This window comes from Pygoscelis adeliae, unplaced genomic scaffold (genome assembly GCF_000699105.1).
Source record: "Pygoscelis adeliae isolate BGI_AS28 unplaced genomic scaffold, ASM69910v1 Scaffold87, whole genome shotgun sequence".
Classification (NCBI taxonomy): Eukaryota; Metazoa; Chordata; class Aves; order Sphenisciformes; family Spheniscidae; genus Pygoscelis; species Pygoscelis adeliae.
In genome coordinates this window covers 2,627,674-2,647,414 of record NW_008825098.1, presented here as the reverse complement: position 1 = coordinate 2,647,414, position 19,741 = coordinate 2,627,674, and the positions used below count along the sequence as shown (strand labels likewise).

Here is a 19,741-nt window from a genome sequence, read left to right as displayed (position 1 = left end):
CCCCCCCCCCCCCCCTTTAAAACACAGAAGCTGTGTTGTCCAAAGCGCTAGCAGATTTTGTTGCTAGCTACTGCCTTGTTCATATTCCTGCTTTCCTCAAAGCAGACATTAGGTTGCCAATTGGAAAGCAAAGCAAAGCAACTATCTATCTCTGATTTTGCAGTCCTTTATCGGTAATCTGAGACCTATTTTCACTGAAAGTGGAGCGAAAATAGTAGCCTCCCACAGAGTAATCAAACAGTGGGATAGCATGTCTCAGTCACTTGTAATTTTCCATCTAGCTGGACACCTTAAAGCTTACATGGCTTCTACTGTACAAAATATTGCAATTTAAGGAAACATAAGTGATTGCACAGGGCCTGCCCAAAGCCTGCCAGCTAAAAAGGGAGGATGTGATAATGTCACTTGCTTATTCAAGAGATTATCTTTGCATGTGTTCAGAGCCAATTCCGCTGAATTTGCTTTTAAATAACTACTGATCATTAGTTCCTCACTGTATTTCACTCTGAGTCCCACAGAATCTGCATAGCTGTAGAGGAACAAAACGGATTTCTACTCCAGCCCACATTACTGCAGGACTGATAAGCAAATACTAGCAGCCAAGTCTGCCACAAACATCTGTGTAACCTCTTGGAAGACAACAGTACAGTACACATGTAAGCAAGAGCAAAATACTGTCCTCTGGGAAGAACCTGGTGTCAGTGGGAGAAAAGCAGCACGGACCCTCCAGCTATTATTTCTACGTCTCCCAGTGCATCTGTAACTTAAAGCTTCGTATGAAGTCTTAAGAACTCGCATGGAATAAAAAGCAGGGCACTCTCCTTCAGCACAAAGCTGAGTATCCCCAGCAACTGTGTATCATGATGCAAGCATAGCACTTCATGCTCAGTCAAGGTTTTAAGTAAAAAAAGGCAAACTCATAACATGCTCAACATACCCTCAATGACCAGATTACTTTCGGACAGGTACTGGATCAATGAACTTTGTGGTGTGAGTGACTTCTGCAAATGCAACAAAAATGTCCAAATCGCAGCTGTACTTCTCCCAGACAGCAAAGGAGAACGACATTGATTTGATTAGAGCAGTGCTACAATCCACAATCAGCACCCGCAGGGGACAGAACAAATCGACTACACCATTCTGCCATCAAAAACATGACTTTCAACCCAGTAAGTACAGGCCAACTTACTTGTCTCCATTATCATCCTGGACAACGGTGAGATGGTGCTGAACAGCCAACAGCATCTTCACATCTCCAGTTACAGCATAATCAAAGAGAGCGTTGCAGTGACGCCTGGCAAGCTGCATAGCCTTCTCCAGGAACAGACCATCTGCAACACAAAGTTTTGTCTTCATTAGTTCGGCTGGCTTCCTTGCAACACCACCTTCTTTTGACAGGCGTTTGTGCTGCCAAAGAAATGCGAAGTGCAGGCCACCAAGCATTATTTACTGATTCACTGAGACAGGTTGCTAATTACTCCTGAGAGATTAAGGATAGAGGGAATGAGTCCCTTACAAGAAAAACTAGGTGCATGCTGAGCATTCAGGCAGCAGGAACCCTGAGAACAGTCCAACTCTGGAAGCTACCTTTAGTTTGAGTGGCACCGAATTCTGATGCGCTCTTGTGTGTAATGAGACAAAAGGAGCAGGAACTTGGATTTGCTTAGACACAAGCAACATCCAAGGACTCTTGTCCACAGAGCACTGAAAAGAACCTCCCATGCAGTTCTGAGTAGTTTAGACTTGAGGAATCTGAGGCACAAGAAGCCTAAGTGACCTGTCAGTTATTGCACAGAAACTCACAGAAAAGCTACGGAATAAATGCAGGACTTTGTGCCCCCTCTCCGACTCGAACCATGCAGCCTCTCCTGTTTTACAGCAGCAGCACAGTCTCTTCACCTGTTTAAAACATTCCAGTGTTTACAATGCTTAATATTGGTAGTATCCTGATTTTAGATTTATAAAATGTACAACCACTGAGATTTCAAAAAGCAAAATTTGTCATGGTGGGGAGGCAAAAGGTAGAAAGGGGAGGAAAGAAACTCATTTGTGGAAAAAAGTCACTCTAGCTGCTCTCTCAGTACCTTTGTGGTTCTGTATCAGCAAGAAACTAGCAAAAATGACACAGATGAACTTTCAAACCACAGTCGTCATTCTGGGAAGCAGTATCATCTGAAACCAGCCTGTATCTTGAACAGTTTCATGTTTCTATAAAACCTTGTGAGGTTAGAAATTACTAACAGCAAACAAGTAAAACAGACTTTGTCATTTAAAGCACACACAGGGAGAGAATACCCAGGATTTCCAGCTACAAAACCCCAGGCATTTAGACTGGGTTAGAAGCATGTCCCTGGTGAACATGAATACATCATCTCTGTAAGCCAAAGATTTACTCAGCTATCCATGAAGCTTAGTGTTCCAGCCAATACATCACTGTGGTTCCTATACTATATGCCCAGGTTGATATATTTATATTTGCTATTTACCTCTTAACGCTAAATAGCAGCATTAAATGGATGTTATCTTCAGGATATATATCCAGGGTAAAGGGTGTTAAGCAGTTCAGCCTTTTCTCATTATAGACATTTCCAAAGTCCAAAAAACTGGGTGGTGTGCCTCCTTGATTTGCCATATCAAGCACACAGAAAAGATATCCTTCAAAGTACTACAAGATAGCATCTTTTAGTCTAACACCCAAATGTTCTACCCTGCAGTAGCCATTTCATGGAGCCTGCTGTTCTGCATCTATTCTTCATATAATCTGGAGCTTGAAATTGGCTCTTTTCATGCCATTATAACAGATAAAGAAAAGAAACAGTCAACTTCCTGCCTACAATGTTCATTACGCAGAAACCAGGTCAACAATTCAGGCCCCTCCTTGGCGACTGCTAAATGGACGTTATTATTTCTTCACATATCAGCGAAAGATTTTGCTCTCTGAATCAGTCCCGGGATTTATCACAGCCAGAACTGCAAACAGCAAGTTCTTCAGCTTTTCTCAGGAGCACCATCTGTTTCTCAGATCACGAGAAGCTACACCTTGGAGGTTTTTCAACTACAACCCATCTACTACGCGACTTTGGCTTCCCAAGCCACAGTTTCTAGTGCTGTTAATAGCAAGTGTCACACAGGGCTGATATACACAAGACAACATGCCTTCTCTCTCCCTGACCAAGGAGGGAACAACAAAAATGGTCTAGATCACATTGCAGTTGGTAAAAGCCAAGAACAAAAAAATCCTTCCTGCTCAATTCCTACTACTACCATGTCTCTCTAGTCCAACTCTTGTTTTTTTAATTTTATGAGCAGCATGATCACTCAAATCCTTTAAAAAAGTGCCCATCAACTCTTTTAAAAAACAATCCAGGAAAAGGAAGTCTTACTGTCTGGGAAAGGGTGATTTGTAGTCTTCACATATTTTACAACTCTACTGCTAAACCATTTCTACTGACTACTCTTGCTTTCCTCCCCTTTTGTTCACCAGTTTGATGTCTAAGACTTTGCTACCCAACAGTGTTATTTTACTGTGTATTTGTCACATGGGAACAGATACATTTACATTTTAAATTCAAACCTTTAACACTACTTTGCATGCAATTTAACAGTAGAATTGCAGGGAGGAACTACTGCAACAATCAGGCCAACATCCATTTACTCATCCATTAAAGCCTATCAAATATCAAAAGCCAAGTCAACTGCTGAATTGTATTCCGTGTACCTTCACTGCTTTCAGTGTTCCTCATACAGGTTTATTATAAAGCAGTGTTAAATGTGCCCAGCAGGCTAAGCTATCTCTTCTCCTTGCATGACAAGCAGAAGTTCAGTTGCCCAGTGGCAGTACAAAGGTGGAAGATTATCTACAGAACTATGTATGGGGAGGGACCTTAGATCTGGGGGAATGGAATCCCTCCCGTTTCCTCCAGGAGGCATTATCATATTTTGAAAACAGCAAGCAGATGTTTATGGAGTTTCCAGGCCTTTAACACCAGCTTTGCCCATACTGCAGTTTGATCCACCCCAAATACATTTACTTGCTCACTTACCCTGCCACCTGCAATCTGCTTCATTTACTTCAGTTTTACAGGAAGAAGCAGCATCTTCCTTTTCCTCATTATCACCAGAGGTTCTGCACTCATTCCTCTCCATAGTTTCCACTTTCACATCATGTTTCATGTCCCATTTGTCACTTTGTTTATCAGAGCTCTTCCCATCTTGTTCAGCTGTGCTATTTGATAGTCCTTCAAACAAAAATTAGTATCATTAGTGTCCCGATACCGTTGCTTTTTTATGCAAGTGATAAAGCTCAACTAGCCATAACCAAACCCTAAAGAACTCGATACAAAAATTTACTTTGACATAGATGCTATCATTAAACACTCATGAATCATAATACTCCAGGTGCCAAGGCACATGGACAGGCCTAGCAATGTAACTTGCTCTAAAGTGATGTTATGTTTTTGACAGCCTCTGCTTTAAAGACAAACTTTTATAAATAATAACAGATATACCTCTCTTTTTACGGTACTAGAACGCAAGTCTGAAGTATTCCCAGGAAATCTAGCAGAATTATTGAGATTTACTTTTGTTTTTCTGACAGCAAATTCATCCCTGAGACTCTGGAAATAACTACAGAGTATTCAACATGTAGATTTGAAATGACTTCCCTATTTTAGGAAGCCAAGAATGCCCTTATTATTAACTTAATCTTTTCCACTGACTTTTATGTTATTTCTCTAGGCTACTGCATAGTACCAGACTGTGGCAACAAAGGAAGATACTTTTTCTCTGGTCTAGTCCTTGTGTCACTTTGCAATCAGCACGTTCAAGCAAGCAAAAGGGCTGTTGCTCGAAAAATACATGGAATATAGAAGCACGTGGAGGGGTTTTGGTGACTGCCTCTCAGGAGTTAGCAGTAAGAAGGAACACGCACACAGCTTTTAAGGTAGACTTGGAGAGAATTAAAGAGAAGCAGGGCAGTATAATCTACACAAACCCCTCTGCTGCCAGAACTTCTAGAAAAGAGACTGATTCTAGGGAAAAAATAGCCCTCCGCAGCACACTTAGCTAGACCTGCATGACACTTCAGCTCATACTGGAGAAGAAAATAAAGATGGTCAAACTCAATTCAACTGTTGCAAGAACGACATTTTTACTGTTACCGTGTTTCATTCCAGCATTGGACTTTGTTGTGCCAGGGTGGAAATGCATCCCTCCAAAAGCAGAGTATCCATATGAAGGATAACTGAACCCTAAAGAAAGGAAAAAGATGAAGAATTAATAGAATTACACCCTAAAGCAATGAAAACACCATCTGGAAGAACACTGAACCTAAAGAACTGAAACTTTGTTTTCTACGTACCTTCTGCTTTATTCCATCCGATTAAAATAAATTTTCCAGACTGAAGGTGAACTCTCCCCCACCCCTTAAAAAATCCAAAGGAATTCTAGATGGTTGGCTAGTGACACTCTCTATCCTAACATCCATAAGGCCGCACAAACTTATTAGCACTAGTATGCTTCATCTAAAACTCAACTGAGACTTCAGAAGCTACCTCTATGCTTTTGAGTCTTTGTGATTACAACAGATGTGTATTCTAGTGTTATGTTATAGATGTGCTGCTAGCAATGCACGTAACAGTGTGAAAACTGCTGCTCTGTCCCCTGCTCTAAAAAAAGGGTTCCAAAGGTACTGTGGTTCAGATGACATTTGCTGATCTACAGGTTTTTAATGCTCTGCTGCAAGAATCAAAGCAATGCTCTTATGATCCTGCACCTCAGATATGCTCTGGCTTCAAAAGATAGAGCACAATAGAAAATCTAAATAGTATCGCAATTTTTTTAACAGTTCTTTGCACTAACAGGGTTAATTTGCCAAATTCCACTCCTGGTCCCAGAAACAATTAAGAACCTGTTTAATTTTAAGCATCCAAGATGGTACTTAGCTGAGCTGTCTCATGAATTTCAGTGCCTTTGAGGCACTAGGAAGCGACAAAGCTAAGGTATGATGGATTCCTGACTCAGACTCCCTCAACTAGAAAGGTGTTACCTGTGACTTAAAGCTTCAAGGAAGAGGAAAAAAGGTCACCACAAGCCTTATATCCAAGTGGGAAGGCAAAGGAGCTGAAGAAACATTTAGAAAACAAGGAGATGCTTGACTGGAATGAGTAACACTGGTACAAAAGACAGGAGAGTCAGGTGTTATCTACCCTAGAAGGAGACGAAATCCTCATTGCGTTTTAAAAATCAGAATAAACATCTGTCCTGCTCTCAAAGTAGAACCCCTTCCCCTCTTTGCCCAAAACTGCTGCCTTACCAGAGCCAGCACCGCCACCTCCCCCTCCATACATGCCACCGCCTCCTGCGCCACTGCCTCCACCATAGCCATCGGAGAAGTTTGGCATGAGCTTCTGTCGTTTCCTTTGCACTTCTTCTTTATCTGGGTTAGAAGGAATAGACGGGATAAGGAGTCACTCTTACTGGTGGCCATGCACAGAACAGGACGTGCATACAGAAAGCACTACTAAAGTTTACTAGTTTACAAAGGAAAACGCAGAGCGCTGTAGAAGAGTCAACTCTCTTCTAGCTCCAAATAACAGAACAACTTTGTATGTAATGGAGCAGTGAGAATTCCTGTGAGAAACAAGCTAGTGCCAAGTCCCCCGCGAGACCAACAGCATCGCTCGGGCCCGCGTGGTCTCTTTAGTAACATCAGGTGCCTTGTGCTCAGACTGGGAGGGAAATGTGCAGAGACGTCTTAGGGGGCTCAGTTTCCTTCAAAAGCGTCTCATGTACTTAGAGCCCTGGAAATCAGTGGTCCCAGAATTCTTCTGTGTCTAAGCCAAGTCACAAACCAGCACAAGTACGCCAAACTACAAACTTGTTCAAGAAAATTTGCCTTTGGGGAATATAAGCACAGGGTCTTCTACCAAGCAAATCTACTTCAGAAATGGGCCCTTACCAAAGGGTCAGCAAATCACAAGGCACTTTCATTTCCAACAGTGCAGAGTACCTGCAGTGCCCTCTGAACTTCTGTTTAAGGGTCAGGATGGCAAGAAATGGTGAAAACAACGTTTGCTTGAAATGATTTACTTAAAATATCAGAAAAGCCACCAGAATAAAGATCGCTTATTTTCAGGCAGGACATAATACTGTCAAACCATGCTGAGCAGCAGTAGGGAAAAAAAAAGCCTAAATATTTATAGCGTAAGTACAAAATAATACTTAGCCCCCCTGGAAAGCAAAACACAAAGATTTAAAAGAAGTATCCCAGTGACTAGGGAAAGTGAAAATGTCATGACAAGAGCTATAAAAATAGGGATACAAACATTAGAGGGGTTAAAATCCAGTAGAACTGTTGAGGAAAGAACAAAATATCCTTTCTTCATTAAACGATCTAGTAGTTTTCAACAGCCATATGACAAAAAGAAATTTCATGCGCAGGCACATCAGTCAGTGCATCAAATGAGACAGCTGAATACATGAAACAGCATACTGAAAAGTACAAGTGCATTATTTCCAGGCATACATGATCCGTAAGTATGTATGCATGCACGCACCAGGCATACTCACACTGACGAGGAGAGAAAACTCTAGAGAGCAATCTAGTCAGAGAAACAAACAAAAAATCCACATACACATGTCTAAGTTTGTGTGAACACTTGGCAACAAGGGAAAAAACCAGTCCCTAAATGGTAATTTCATGATTACGTTGTGTAGGGGATCGAAAAATGCACATAACAATGGAGTAAAATTAACTCAACATTACGAGGCACGTGAAAGAGGTTTGCTTCAAATCTGGCAACTTTGCTCTGCAGTTGTACACTTTCCATAAAACTTGTGCAAGAGATTCCTGAAACCATTACCGACACAAAAATCCTCTAGCAACTCTGAAGTTTTTGTGAATACAAGCTTTCTGCTATTTTATTATAACAGGTATAAAGTAGATTCACTTGGACATCAGCCACCACCCCTCCCTCCTCAAGCTGTCCTTAGTCCATTATCACCGATGCACACATATTTCAGAGAGTTTGACAGAGTATTGATTTTAACATGGCTCTAAGCTAGGCGCTGAAAACGTGCAAGATTCGGACTTAACAGTGTAACCTGCAGGCAGGTGAAGTGTTAAGCAGAAAGATTACTGTCTTAGTACAATGAAACACCAATTCTGACTTGGGCCTCAAGGCATTTTCATATCATTAACATTATTGATATTTAAAACCACGACTGCTGCTGCCATTCATGTCAAACATTTCAAATGTGGACTTTAAGGGGCACAGATCTGCTAGTTAAACTTCTTTTCACTAACAACTTCGGAAGCAGGTCTGATGCCAACTATTCTACTTCTGCTAAGCGACTAACATTTTAACACAAGAGACTGATTAAGAAGTGTCTTGGGCTCACTTAACTAGTACAGGCAATTGGAAAATTCAAAAACATCAATGAAATTGTGAGGCATGATGGTAAAAGGAGAGAACTGCAAAATTCATACTTTTTCCACCAGATACCAACCAGTCTTTCGTTTAAGGTTTCATCTGAAAGTACCGACAGTAAAGTGTCCTCAGATATTACTTTGCTGAAACTCAGAGGAAGAGAGTGCCATCTACCGTATGGACAGGCATGCATGCAAATAGGAAACTTGCAGGGAGTAAGCTTCACTACGAAAACACTCACGGATTTACTGCCTACCAGTCCGACAAAAAACCTAAAACCCCATTACAGCATTACAGAGCTACCACTTTTCATATTAGCTCTGCACAAAACAAGGAGGCAAATATCCTATTTTCTAAAAATAACTACCACCAAAAAAAAAAAAAAAATCCCTCATCCAGCAAGTCCTATCTTACTAAAAACATTCCTAGGGACCCCGCAGTTTCTGTTTCCGATATATAAAACAGCTTTAATGAATTACCTTTGATTTCTGGATAGTAGAGAAAAGGCTTTGGTTCACTTGTTTCTAGATCAGATTTCCGACGCAGTTGTACAAATACAGATGCTGGCTTTGTGATATTGACATCTCGATACTTGGGTGTTTTGAACACAATAGCAAACTGTGAAGGAAACAATGATAAGCACATCTATCATGGAGCATGGGTTTTGATGGCTTTCTTTCACATTCGTGTTATTTTGCATGAGTTGGTTCGCGGCTTGGGAGGCAAAAATTCTTAGCAAAAGGCTGCTACAACAATAAACTTCCGTTTTAGTTTTCAGTTGCACTTTTGAGTTCGAGCCCTAAAGCCTTTTGGGAAAGACAGAACTGCCATGCAAAGTATCACCACATCACGTACGTTAGTACTGCATTGTTTGTCCCCTCATCATTTAGCATCTATTCTGTGGCTTTCTCAGTGTGTTCACAGGAGCTCTGAGAGCTTTTTATATATCCTATCCCAATTTACACTGGGCATGTTAAAGCAACGGGTCCATCTCCCCATTTCCTTGCACTGTATTCCTAACCTGCCTAGTTAGCTAATGTACATCTTTAAAGAACAGTTAAGATTGTATTATTATTAGGAAGTAACCAACAAAAGAAGAGGTGAGTACGGGATACAGATGCTTTCACCTAATTTACTAATTATAATATAATCTTAGTTTATGGAGATGAGAAAATCATTAACAAATGACAAATGGTCTGTTACTTACTTGTCTATGTACATCTGTAGGAGAAAAGTCTCCGAAGCCTTCCCAAATACCTCCATTCTCATCCTCTTCATAGAAACGTATTTGAATATCATCTGCGAAGAGTGAAAGACACACTCTTTGGGATGTTTGTGCATTTGTTTAACCTTTGGCTAAGTTTATTTCAGATAAAAATCAACATGGTTACATTTTGGCTGGATGATAATATTACATGAATAATACATGAATTACCTTTATCCATTTTATGAAAACATCATAAATAACCCATTTTTTACATCAATTTCAGAACAGCGTAATTCTAATGACTTCACTGAAGTTGCTCTCTATTTACTGAGCAGTAAAAGGAGAACTAGGTTCACTACCTCTTCCTATTCTAGGGCTATAAAACATTCCAGAGGAGCTTTATTTGGAACAAACACGCAGGGAGGGGAGAACTTGATGCATGAAACATAGAAACCACCCTCTCTCCTCCAACAGTTTCAGTTCAAAAAACTGTAGCAAAACCTGAAGTACCACAGTTAAAGTTCCGCTTGCTGCTGGCAGAGTGCCACTTTGGAGCTGCAGCTCTGAGAGACAGCAAGGGTGTGAGCGAGCAGCACGTGAGCAGTGATCCCTCACCCCCCAAACACAACATGAGACTTGGCTTCTGCTCCTCTAAACAAATTTTCTTTCATTCTCTTTGTATTTATTTATTTCTATTTTTAGGAGAAGCTGGGAAATATCACACTAGCATATTCCTTCCCCAGCACTCCTGGTGAGAAAAAGCTAGAAAAAGCCTATTCTCTCTTAGGGTGACTGACGCAAGAGAGGCTTTTGGAGCAGACAGACTGCTTCCTCTGATCCACCACCTGCTAGTCTCAAGACTGTGAACCACCGCTTCCAGTCCTGCTGTCCTGCATGCTTAAGTTCCTTCAGGCAGGAGGTTTCTGAGAGCAATGAGGTCAGGGGAAACCCCGATCCGGCTGAGGGGAAACCCCACCTCAGGGCTTCCACTGAGTCAGACATTTATTTATTTATTTCGTGCACAAGAGTTATGTTTCATCTCAGTCCTTCTGATAGCAAAGGGTATATACACTACTGAAGGAAAACAGTGTTTTCAAAACCCCTAAAACCCTCTCTTCTTCCTAAGTGGTAGAAGAACATTTGCCAGAAAGAGAGGTGGAAAAGGACAGCCTGTATTAACAGCAAATGTCAGTGTGATTTTAGCATGTGCCGGGACCGATTCCAAACAGGTGAGAACAGGGCACCCGCTGCACCATGCAGTCTACACCAGGGAGTCCCAGGTATTGCCCATAGCTGAAAAACGCAAAGGATTTCCCTCACTCCCATTTTTTTCTTTTTAGTTCAGCCCAAATACTACAACCAACCACATTAACCATTATCTTCCTATCCAAAAACAAAAGCATCCAAATCCACACTGCCCAATCCTGACACATGCATAGCCATGAGCAGAGATTACCAAAATGAGTCTGTGAGAAGTATCTGTTTACACTGAGTAATCTCTACCATTAGCATATACATAAAAATGAAGTTACTAGCAGCAGTGCTGAACGCATTTAGTTCCCATCGGTGATTAATAGAGAATGCCCATACTTACTCTTTATAATCAGCAACTTAATAATAAATCAGAAACTTTAAAATAATTCAGAGCAGGTGTTAGTTAATGGAGTCAAACATCACCCAGGACCCACCACCCACAAAAAACCCAGAACATGCGCAAAGGCAGAAATTTGAGAAGAACAAAGATGATCACATGGTCTCTGTGGAGGCAACACAAACTGAATTTGCTTTGCAACAGAATATTTTGATTTATTAACTTTCTGGACTGCTGGCCTGACTTCCAGAAAGGCTGAGTGCTTACCAATCCTGCTGTGCTATCAGAGCGGGAGAATACTACGGCAGCACAGCAGGCTTCACATGTATTCCAGTTGAACACCCTGGTGTGCCTTTTAATACTCAGGACTCTTACCTTTCTGAACCTTGTCACAGAGAAGGTAAATCTCTTCCCCTCCTGTTACGCACCCTGCTGTTCTGTCCATTCTTACGATTTTTAAGTTGGAGGCATTGGGAGCTTCTGTTGAAAGGAAAGATTAAAAAAAACCACTTACCTTCCTAACAGTTTTAGATTTCAAAAAAACCCAAGCACAACACACAGAAATGCAATAGAAAGACAAGCCTCCAATACAACCTACCTAAATTTGTCTATGTTTTTTTAACATGAATAAATCAACAGTTTTTCATCTGAAAGGCATACTCTTGTATCCTCTAAGCTTTGACTGAACTGTGAACTGTAAAATAAGGCCCTGGCCATTCCAGCACAATTACTGCACTAGCGAAGTAGCACAGCAGTGAACTGCATCCAGCACTCTGCACTAGTACTAACTTTATGACAAGAGCGCATTACGAGAGAACTTTTTTCTTCCCTGCCTTCTTGACAGCGTGACACTCTTGAGAGCTGTTCCCTGTATCTCACTATTTGAATGCAATATGCAACGCTTTGCTTTACACTGCGGCTTACCTGAAAGCATTGTCAGTCCTTGGCCAACATACTGGACTGTGATCAAAAAGCCCACCTCCACAGATCTTAGTAGAGGCACCAATGGATACCTATTGGTCCTCAAGACGGAACTATCATCTGATAAGTAAAAGCAGCTGTGATAGACCATTATGCTAGCACAAGTTGTGTCTGTTCTGTGGAAGAGGCTTGAACGGTGCTCATACTCATTAGAAAAACAAAAACCCGAGAAAAACCTTTTGGAACTAACCACCAAGAATTCACCTTGGCAGCTCAGAAACTAGTAACTGACATCTATGTAGCAACTTAAAACAGCAGAAACATGCACACAAGATTTCCCCTCTGTTAGTCTCCTTAGTTGGAGTCAAAATTTTGATGGTCAGATTCAGAAGGATAGGATAACTTCAATTGTTTTTATATGTATGGCTTGATACACACTCTACCTCTGAAGAAACTTTGTGCTCCTCCTCCTCCTCCTCCTCCTCTTTGCTTTACAAATATTCTCTATCATTATGCAGGTGGGAGATACAAGTAATGAAAACAAATGGAATCTGTAATTGTTTCTAATGAAAATCAAGATTCCTTAAAGACACTGTTTGGTAAACCTCAGCCTCCAGATGAAAAGATTGTGTTTTCTCATCCAGAAAATGCAGGTCATGTGTGCCGTAAGAACAGCAGACATCACGTTTTTTCACTCAGTGAATGTATGCAAAATGGCTGTGCTACATCACTACGTTCCCCAATTAACAGCAAGCAATAGACTATATTAGAACAGTTGCATTTAATACCTTTTCATCTAGTCTTTGTCCTTAAAAAGCAATGATACAGACATGACTGTTGCACAAAGAAAAAAAAATTGTACTTTTTCTGAGTCATTACAGAATGACTATCAGGAACATGGTAATCCACAGCTATAGGGAGGAAAACTCCGGCAGCAGAAAGGGTTCAGGTAAGATCAGTAAGTAGAATCAAAAAGTGCAAGGGAAAACATGAAGTGAAAAGATTCATTTAGAAAAAAGACAAATAGAGGGATGTAACAGAAGTATAAAAAATACTGACAGGTCTAAAGGAAATGGATTGAGGACTCTGGTTGTATTAGTCTCACAAAACAAGGACAAGCAGATGGCCAGCAAAACTGAAAGGAGTCAAATTCTCAACAGGATTGAAGCAAAGTAATTTTTTCCTCACATCTTGTGTGACAAGGCTTTGTCATAGAAAGCAACTGAAAACTCTGCAAAATTCAAGCACTTCTTATGAATATAACAAGAATTTACAAAATCCTCATAATAAAAGTGGCAGGATTAAACATGCTAATAGCAAAATAAAATCTTCCTTTACGGCTTACATCACCATCTATTAAAAACCAGAATGATACCATGTGTACTTGGATAGACATGGGGCCAATTATCCATGGGCTACTTGTTATTGATCAAATAACAAGCAAGCAGCGGGGCTAGATGAGTCTACATATAGCAATATCTACGTATCATTTTTGTATGTACAAAAGCTTGCCCCTTATTAAAAAATTAATTAAAGCCAAATATACTTACTGCTGTCATATATTGCATCTGATATGACAGGATCAAGCTTCCGTGTGAAACTACCATTGCTGTCAGGGAGAAAGGCTGTAAACATAAGACGCACCACACTGAGATCCATTTCTTTAGTCTGCTGTATTGCTGCCTGACGAATAATTTCTCTTTCTCGTTCTGGAACCGATAAGTAGACAGATAGATGAATTAACACAAGGGGTAGGGGAGCCATAACGAAACAGAGAGAGCATTTTCCAAACATTACTATCAAAAGGCACCAACAGCAAGGAAATGTTTTCCTTTCCATTCAGCATCCGCTGGCTTCTCTCTTTTTAAGCAGAGAGGAGCAGCTATTCACGATATACTGCATTCATCTTGCAATTTGTGCATCAGATGTTATTTAAGATAAGATACACAAGAGACATACAGAAAACGACTATTTTCTGCTCTCAATTTATAAAGGTTGTGAAAAGGACAAAGGCCGCCACTAAGACATTTGAATGCCTCTATACAGTGCGTGAAAGCAACGCAGACCACAGGTTTTACAGGGATATGGGTGAAAAGCAGCTGAATGAAACAGGTATTCTCAAAAGAAGGTCCCCAAGTTACTTAAGGATATCATGTCTTGCCTTGCAGCAATACTGCAAAATGACTATCAGCTTATTAAACAGGATAAGAGCAATGAAATACAGGTGCAGAGGTGGGTACAGGCAGCTATGGAAGGAAGTTGCTCCATTGTCATGTGCATGCTGACAGCAAAGACTCTTTCTTTCAGATTCCCTAAAACATGGCAACAACACACCACCTCTTAAAGCACATAGCCACAGGCTGTTTTACTACCCAAGGCCTTTTTCTGGCTAGGAATCTGTGTTTTCAGAAGCTAAACCTGTTTTTAGTAAAAGACCTATTAAAACCAGGCCATCATTTCTACATACCAGTTAGCTGTCTGTCTCCACATCCTTCTGCCTGCAGATAGCCAAGTTCAGGATGCACCAGGAGTCCCGGGTTGTATCCTTTTTTGCAAGCATCTATCATGCGTGTTTCCAGAGTTTCAAACACTTTTTTCTTTGTGACATGAAGTATTCCAAGATTTGCAAACCTGCCAAATTTTGATCAAGGAATATTTTCTTAATGCTTTATGCCAAACCTGCAGCAGGCAGTCTCTCTCTTACCAGAGAGAGCTACACAACTGAAGTCAATGGAAGGACTCTGTAGGCTTACTTAGGGACTATTAATTCTCGAGGGCAAGTTTTCCAGCAAGAAAAATTAAGCCAAGCTTACAAAACACGTAAAATGGGCACCATTATATGGCAGCGATCATACAGGTGCATGGGATTTTCCCATGGCATAAGTAGTAATCTATTAGGTTTCAGACTTACACTGCGGAAGCAACTTACAAAACATTTGAAAATCTGGTTGTCACACTTTGTTTGCTCTGTCTTGGCAATGACATTAATATGTCATTCTATATGGCTGTTATGCTGAGCAACTGCTCAGAATAAGCTCCATCCGTTCAAAATGATTTGGAGAGCAAGCTAAGAAGCTAAAAACAGTGCAACATTTTCCAAAGGAAATGTTTTAAGCAAGGCTCTGGACATTCAGCAAGACACCTCAGGTATCTGTTTGAATGAAAACTTCCATAATACAAGATCTGCTTTTGTAAAAATCTCCTGGCACATTTAAAAATCAATTAGATCTGGAAGTATGAAAACAAGACAATAACTCAATTTTCATGTGGGTCAACTGAGGATAGGAAAGCTGTTCCTAAACATCTGATGAAAAACAAGACAGGTTAGGAAATGAGCCAAACTTTTCAAGATGAAAAGGAGCATTTCAAATAAAGCTATTTAAATTGTTGTGCTTGGTAAAGTTAGCGCACTGGGCTTGGACATCAAAAGTTACAGTTTAAAAGAATCTCTCTCTCCCAACCTTCTCAGCTTTTTAAACTTCATCTTCTTCACCAACAAAGACATTCTTGAGATCACAGAACTAAAACTCACAGCCAGCATGAAACCTGATCTAAGCCTGAAAACGTAGACAGGAGCCTCAACTCCATTTACTGATATGAACAATTATTCTTTTAAATTAAACAAGAACAGACAAACTACAATTTCACTATAATCTTACTGTTTTAAACTTAAAAAGTTTGACTCATTTAGTATTTTCATGTTTATACGTGTCTTGCATTAATTTCAAATTTACTAACCCTATTTTCTTAATGCTTCTTTCTTCACTATGTTCCTATTGGCAAATTTCAGCAAAAGTAAAATATTGCTCAAAATGGTAACAAAAGCTTCTTTTTAGTAATTTTACAGTCCCTTCTCTTTGATCGAAACTACTTACATTTTAAAGAATGGGCTTACAATACAAATTTGGACTGCACACCAAGAGATTGAAACTCTACATATTCTTAGTGAAAATTATGCACTTAAACCTATTTAGCTTGCTTAGGGCAAATTCTACAAAGGTAAACAGAAACCCCATTTATTTTTCTATTTAAGATACAAACAAAACACAGCTCAGAGCGTGAAGACTAGTGCTCCACTTAGTTGCCTCTTAATAGTATTTTTGTATTGCTTCTTACAGTGTTTATACTTGATTCCCTCTCCCTTAGCCCAGCTTTACAAATGAGTTGACAGACTTACCCTACAACCATATCTTTAGGTCCTGCATTAACTGTGCATACTCCATCTTCACAAAATTTACCCACCAAGCTGTGAGCGTGTAAGTGGACGTATTTCCCATTAGTAACTAACTGGACGATTACTTTTGCAGGTCCAACATAATTGCAGATCTGTAAATAAATATAAAAAAATGGGGTTGGTTGTTTGGGTTTTTTTAATGAAACAAGTAATGATTCCAGCTGAGTACTTTCTGTCAGCTAAGTACAATCAAGTTTACATGGGAGAAATGTGTATGCATCTACTCATGAAATACAAATGACAAACTAACTGTACCAGATCATCACAAAGAAAAGCCAACACTTTTTTTGTAATTAAACTTGACATACAAATGGCAGGAGCAGTGGCCAAAAAAGTTAAAAAATAAAACAAAGCTAGAGGAAAGCAACCTTCTGTTTCCCAAATCATGAATCTCAGTTTTACATTCTGGCCAGTTACTCCACATTGCTCTCCTTAAATTTCAATTAGTACATTGAATTCACAACAAACATTGTTACATGTTAAGAAGCATACAGAAAATGTATGCATTTAACAAAACCCCCTGCATTATTTTGCCCAATTTGAAAACACTTAAAAAATTATTTTTAATATTATGATTGTTTTAAAACATTTTGGTCTCATTACAATGACTCTTCAGGTAGAGATTTTAAAGTGAATTAATTCTATATTCATAGGTATTTTGTTAGTTCAATATGCCACATCAACACACATTACCCAGTCCAGTAAATGTTTCCCTTAAGTGTACATGAGGACATATGCTAAATCCCAACCTAAGATGTTGCAGGACTGGAACTATGATAAACTGCGTGCCTTAGTATAGCCAACTCCGGAGGACTACGAAGCCTTTTTTCCCTGTTATAGTTTCTAATCACCATACATTTTTTAATAGCTTTTAAAATTGTGATGTCAAGCGATGCCTCAAAAACAAACCTAAAATTGCTAATAACGTAGCGCATTGGTAAGTTATTTTCTTTACATATATTATTTAGAACTTGATGTTCTTTCCTCACAAGTAATATTCTTCAAGTCAGTTATCGGTTATGCACCACCTTCAAATTACGCTGAATATATAATTACCCCACTTTTAAAAAAGCAAGCATTACCTTCCCTTCCAATTCATTTAATTAACCCTTTTATCAAGGTTGGGTTTTTTTCCCCTCCTCCTCTAATTTTTCTTCTAATTTGCCTTGGGCAAAGTTCTTTGTATTACAGCAGCTTATAGATCTAATCAACCAAGGTATTAAAGGATCACGATAAACATTAAAGTGATGAACTGAATACTTAAGGTTATATTGTTGATAAAATGCTGATAACCAGGGATCGCCAGAATTTCACCACATTACTAAGTCCTGCTAGCTTCCTTCACTCCAGTTAACCCCTCTCTTGAACCCATTCCATCACAGCTGAAACACTCTGCATACTTACAACGCGTGCCCTCCCTGTCTTCCTTTTTACTGCTAAAAGCAAAAAAATCCCAGCTATGAAAAAGCTGTTCCAGGAGGAACAGGTGTGCGAAAGTCCTCTCATTACTCACTGCCTGCTAGTTAACTGTATAATGCTGTATTCACGTGCGTTTTACGAGCGGCAGTTTCTAAATTACAAAACATGGGGTACTCATGCTTCCTCCTGTTTCCAAACTGTAACCCCTCCTGGACTGAAACAATACAGAGATGCAGAATAATCACTGCTTCACCTTTCCCACCATTTACCAGCAGTGAGAAAATGCAAGGATCCCTATGTAACTTTCACAAAGTCATCTGAAAATAAAAATGATTGTGTTTGGTGCTATGTGTCACCACCACTACTACAATTAACTTTTCAAGAAGGGGGGCTTTTAAAAAATTATTTTCCTTTTATCCCTCACTAAACAAGCCCTTCCCCGCTATAAAGTTCCCAGCACATCTATAGCACTATATTCATTATGATTAACACGCATGTTCTTGTATCGCATCAGAAAAGTTCAAGACAATCGTTCATCAGCTGTAGAAACCACAGTGAAACTGTAGGTAGGACTGCTGCACGTCAAGGACTTTCCAGCCTCTGAAAGCAGAACATGTAACTGCAGCGGTAACCAGATTGCAATCTCCCCCTGTTACTCAGCTCAGCATGATCTTTGTAGTCCTTCTCAGGGGAAAAACAAAAGAGGTTTTAAAACGTAATATCTTATGTAGGTCATAAGGCAAGAAGGGACTATTTTCGTCATCCAGTCTGATGTCCTATGCTGCAAAGGCTACAGAACGTCCCTGAACTGTTTCCTACCTATATTTCTTACAGACAGACTTTCCTACTTGATTTTGAGACATCCAGGTTATCTCACTGCCCAGAACAATAGCCTCAGTGGTTAAATATCCTTACGTACCATAAATTAAGTCTGAAATAATTTTCCGGTGTCTTTGAATCATTGACACCACAATTTTAGACTAACTTAAAATTTATTCTGGCACTAAGATATACAAATAACTAGCACCTTCTACGTAAGAAAAAAAACACCGTCAAAGGCATTAAAAGGTAGACAAGCGTATTACAACGCTGAATATCTATAGAAACCTAAGGATTATGGTGTTGACACAAAAACACATACTCAACATGAGGGAGATAGCATGTGGGTGCCATACTGCTCAAAATCAGAGCTGTGATCTGAAAAACTAGCTACTGAACTTCAAATTAAAGATAGGGGAGAAAAAAGAAAATAAGGAGTTCCTGGGAAGAGCATAGCTGTAATACTTGATTGCATTCTGTACTGAAGCAGCATTCAATTGATCTAATCTGATAAAGTGAAAATGCTGCAGGCTTACATTTATCTGCCATTTCTGTTCGAGAGAGATTTGTCTGAGAGATTAAAAGGGCCCTGTGAACTTGAAATTGAGTCAATTTCAAAACAAGAGTTGAAAGTTTTTTCAGTTATTTCACATCCTCCTGTGATCCAGACCCCAGCCAATTTTTTATAGTTTCTGAAACTTTACAAAAACTTTGTAAGAACGTTTTCCTACTTCAAAGATGTTTTTTCCAGTTACTCTTACAAGCAAGAAGTGAAACCAACTGGTCAACGACAGAAAGCCAATGATGGAAAAGACCATGTCAAACCTACAAAGCCAGCAACTACAAAAATACCTATTTCTCTTTCTAATCACTTTGTTACAGCAACTATAACCCAAATCCTGCCTAACCTTCAGAGCGTGACTAGTGCTGTCCTCAATACGCACATACAAAAAGTGTTCCACAGATGAGGCATTGCTCACCCTCTATAAAACAGCATGTTTTCACAGAGCAGCATATTTTTTTTTTTCCAGTTGCTAGTTTAAGACAAAATATTTCAGATGTGGTACGAATCGTTTAGGCAACTGAATACTTACTTAGATGTCTAAGAATAAGCAATGTAA

The 19,741-nt window shown here is 39.7% G+C and overlaps 1 protein-coding gene across 1 annotated transcript in view; it reads right to left on the bottom strand.

Annotated features, from left to right (window-relative positions):
* The window catches only part of NFKB1 (nuclear factor of kappa light polypeptide gene enhancer in B-cells 1), a 48,156-nt gene that overhangs the window by 12,559 nt on the left and 15,856 nt on the right, over positions 1-19,741 (bottom strand). Inside the window, exons 5-14 of the mRNA XM_009327039.1 lie at positions 16,326-16,474; positions 14,616-14,779; positions 13,699-13,857; positions 11,603-11,707; positions 9,637-9,728; positions 8,909-9,047; positions 6,314-6,436; positions 5,160-5,249; positions 4,044-4,238; positions 1,190-1,331 (exon numbers count right to left, since the gene is read on the bottom strand). Coding sequence (XP_009325314.1) covers positions 1,190-1,331; positions 4,044-4,238; positions 5,160-5,249; positions 6,314-6,436; positions 8,909-9,047; positions 9,637-9,728; positions 11,603-11,707; positions 13,699-13,857; positions 14,616-14,779; positions 16,326-16,474 — 1,358 coding nt within the window. The remainder of the gene's footprint in view (positions 1-1,189; positions 1,332-4,043; positions 4,239-5,159; positions 5,250-6,313; positions 6,437-8,908; positions 9,048-9,636; positions 9,729-11,602; positions 11,708-13,698; positions 13,858-14,615; positions 14,780-16,325; positions 16,475-19,741) is intronic.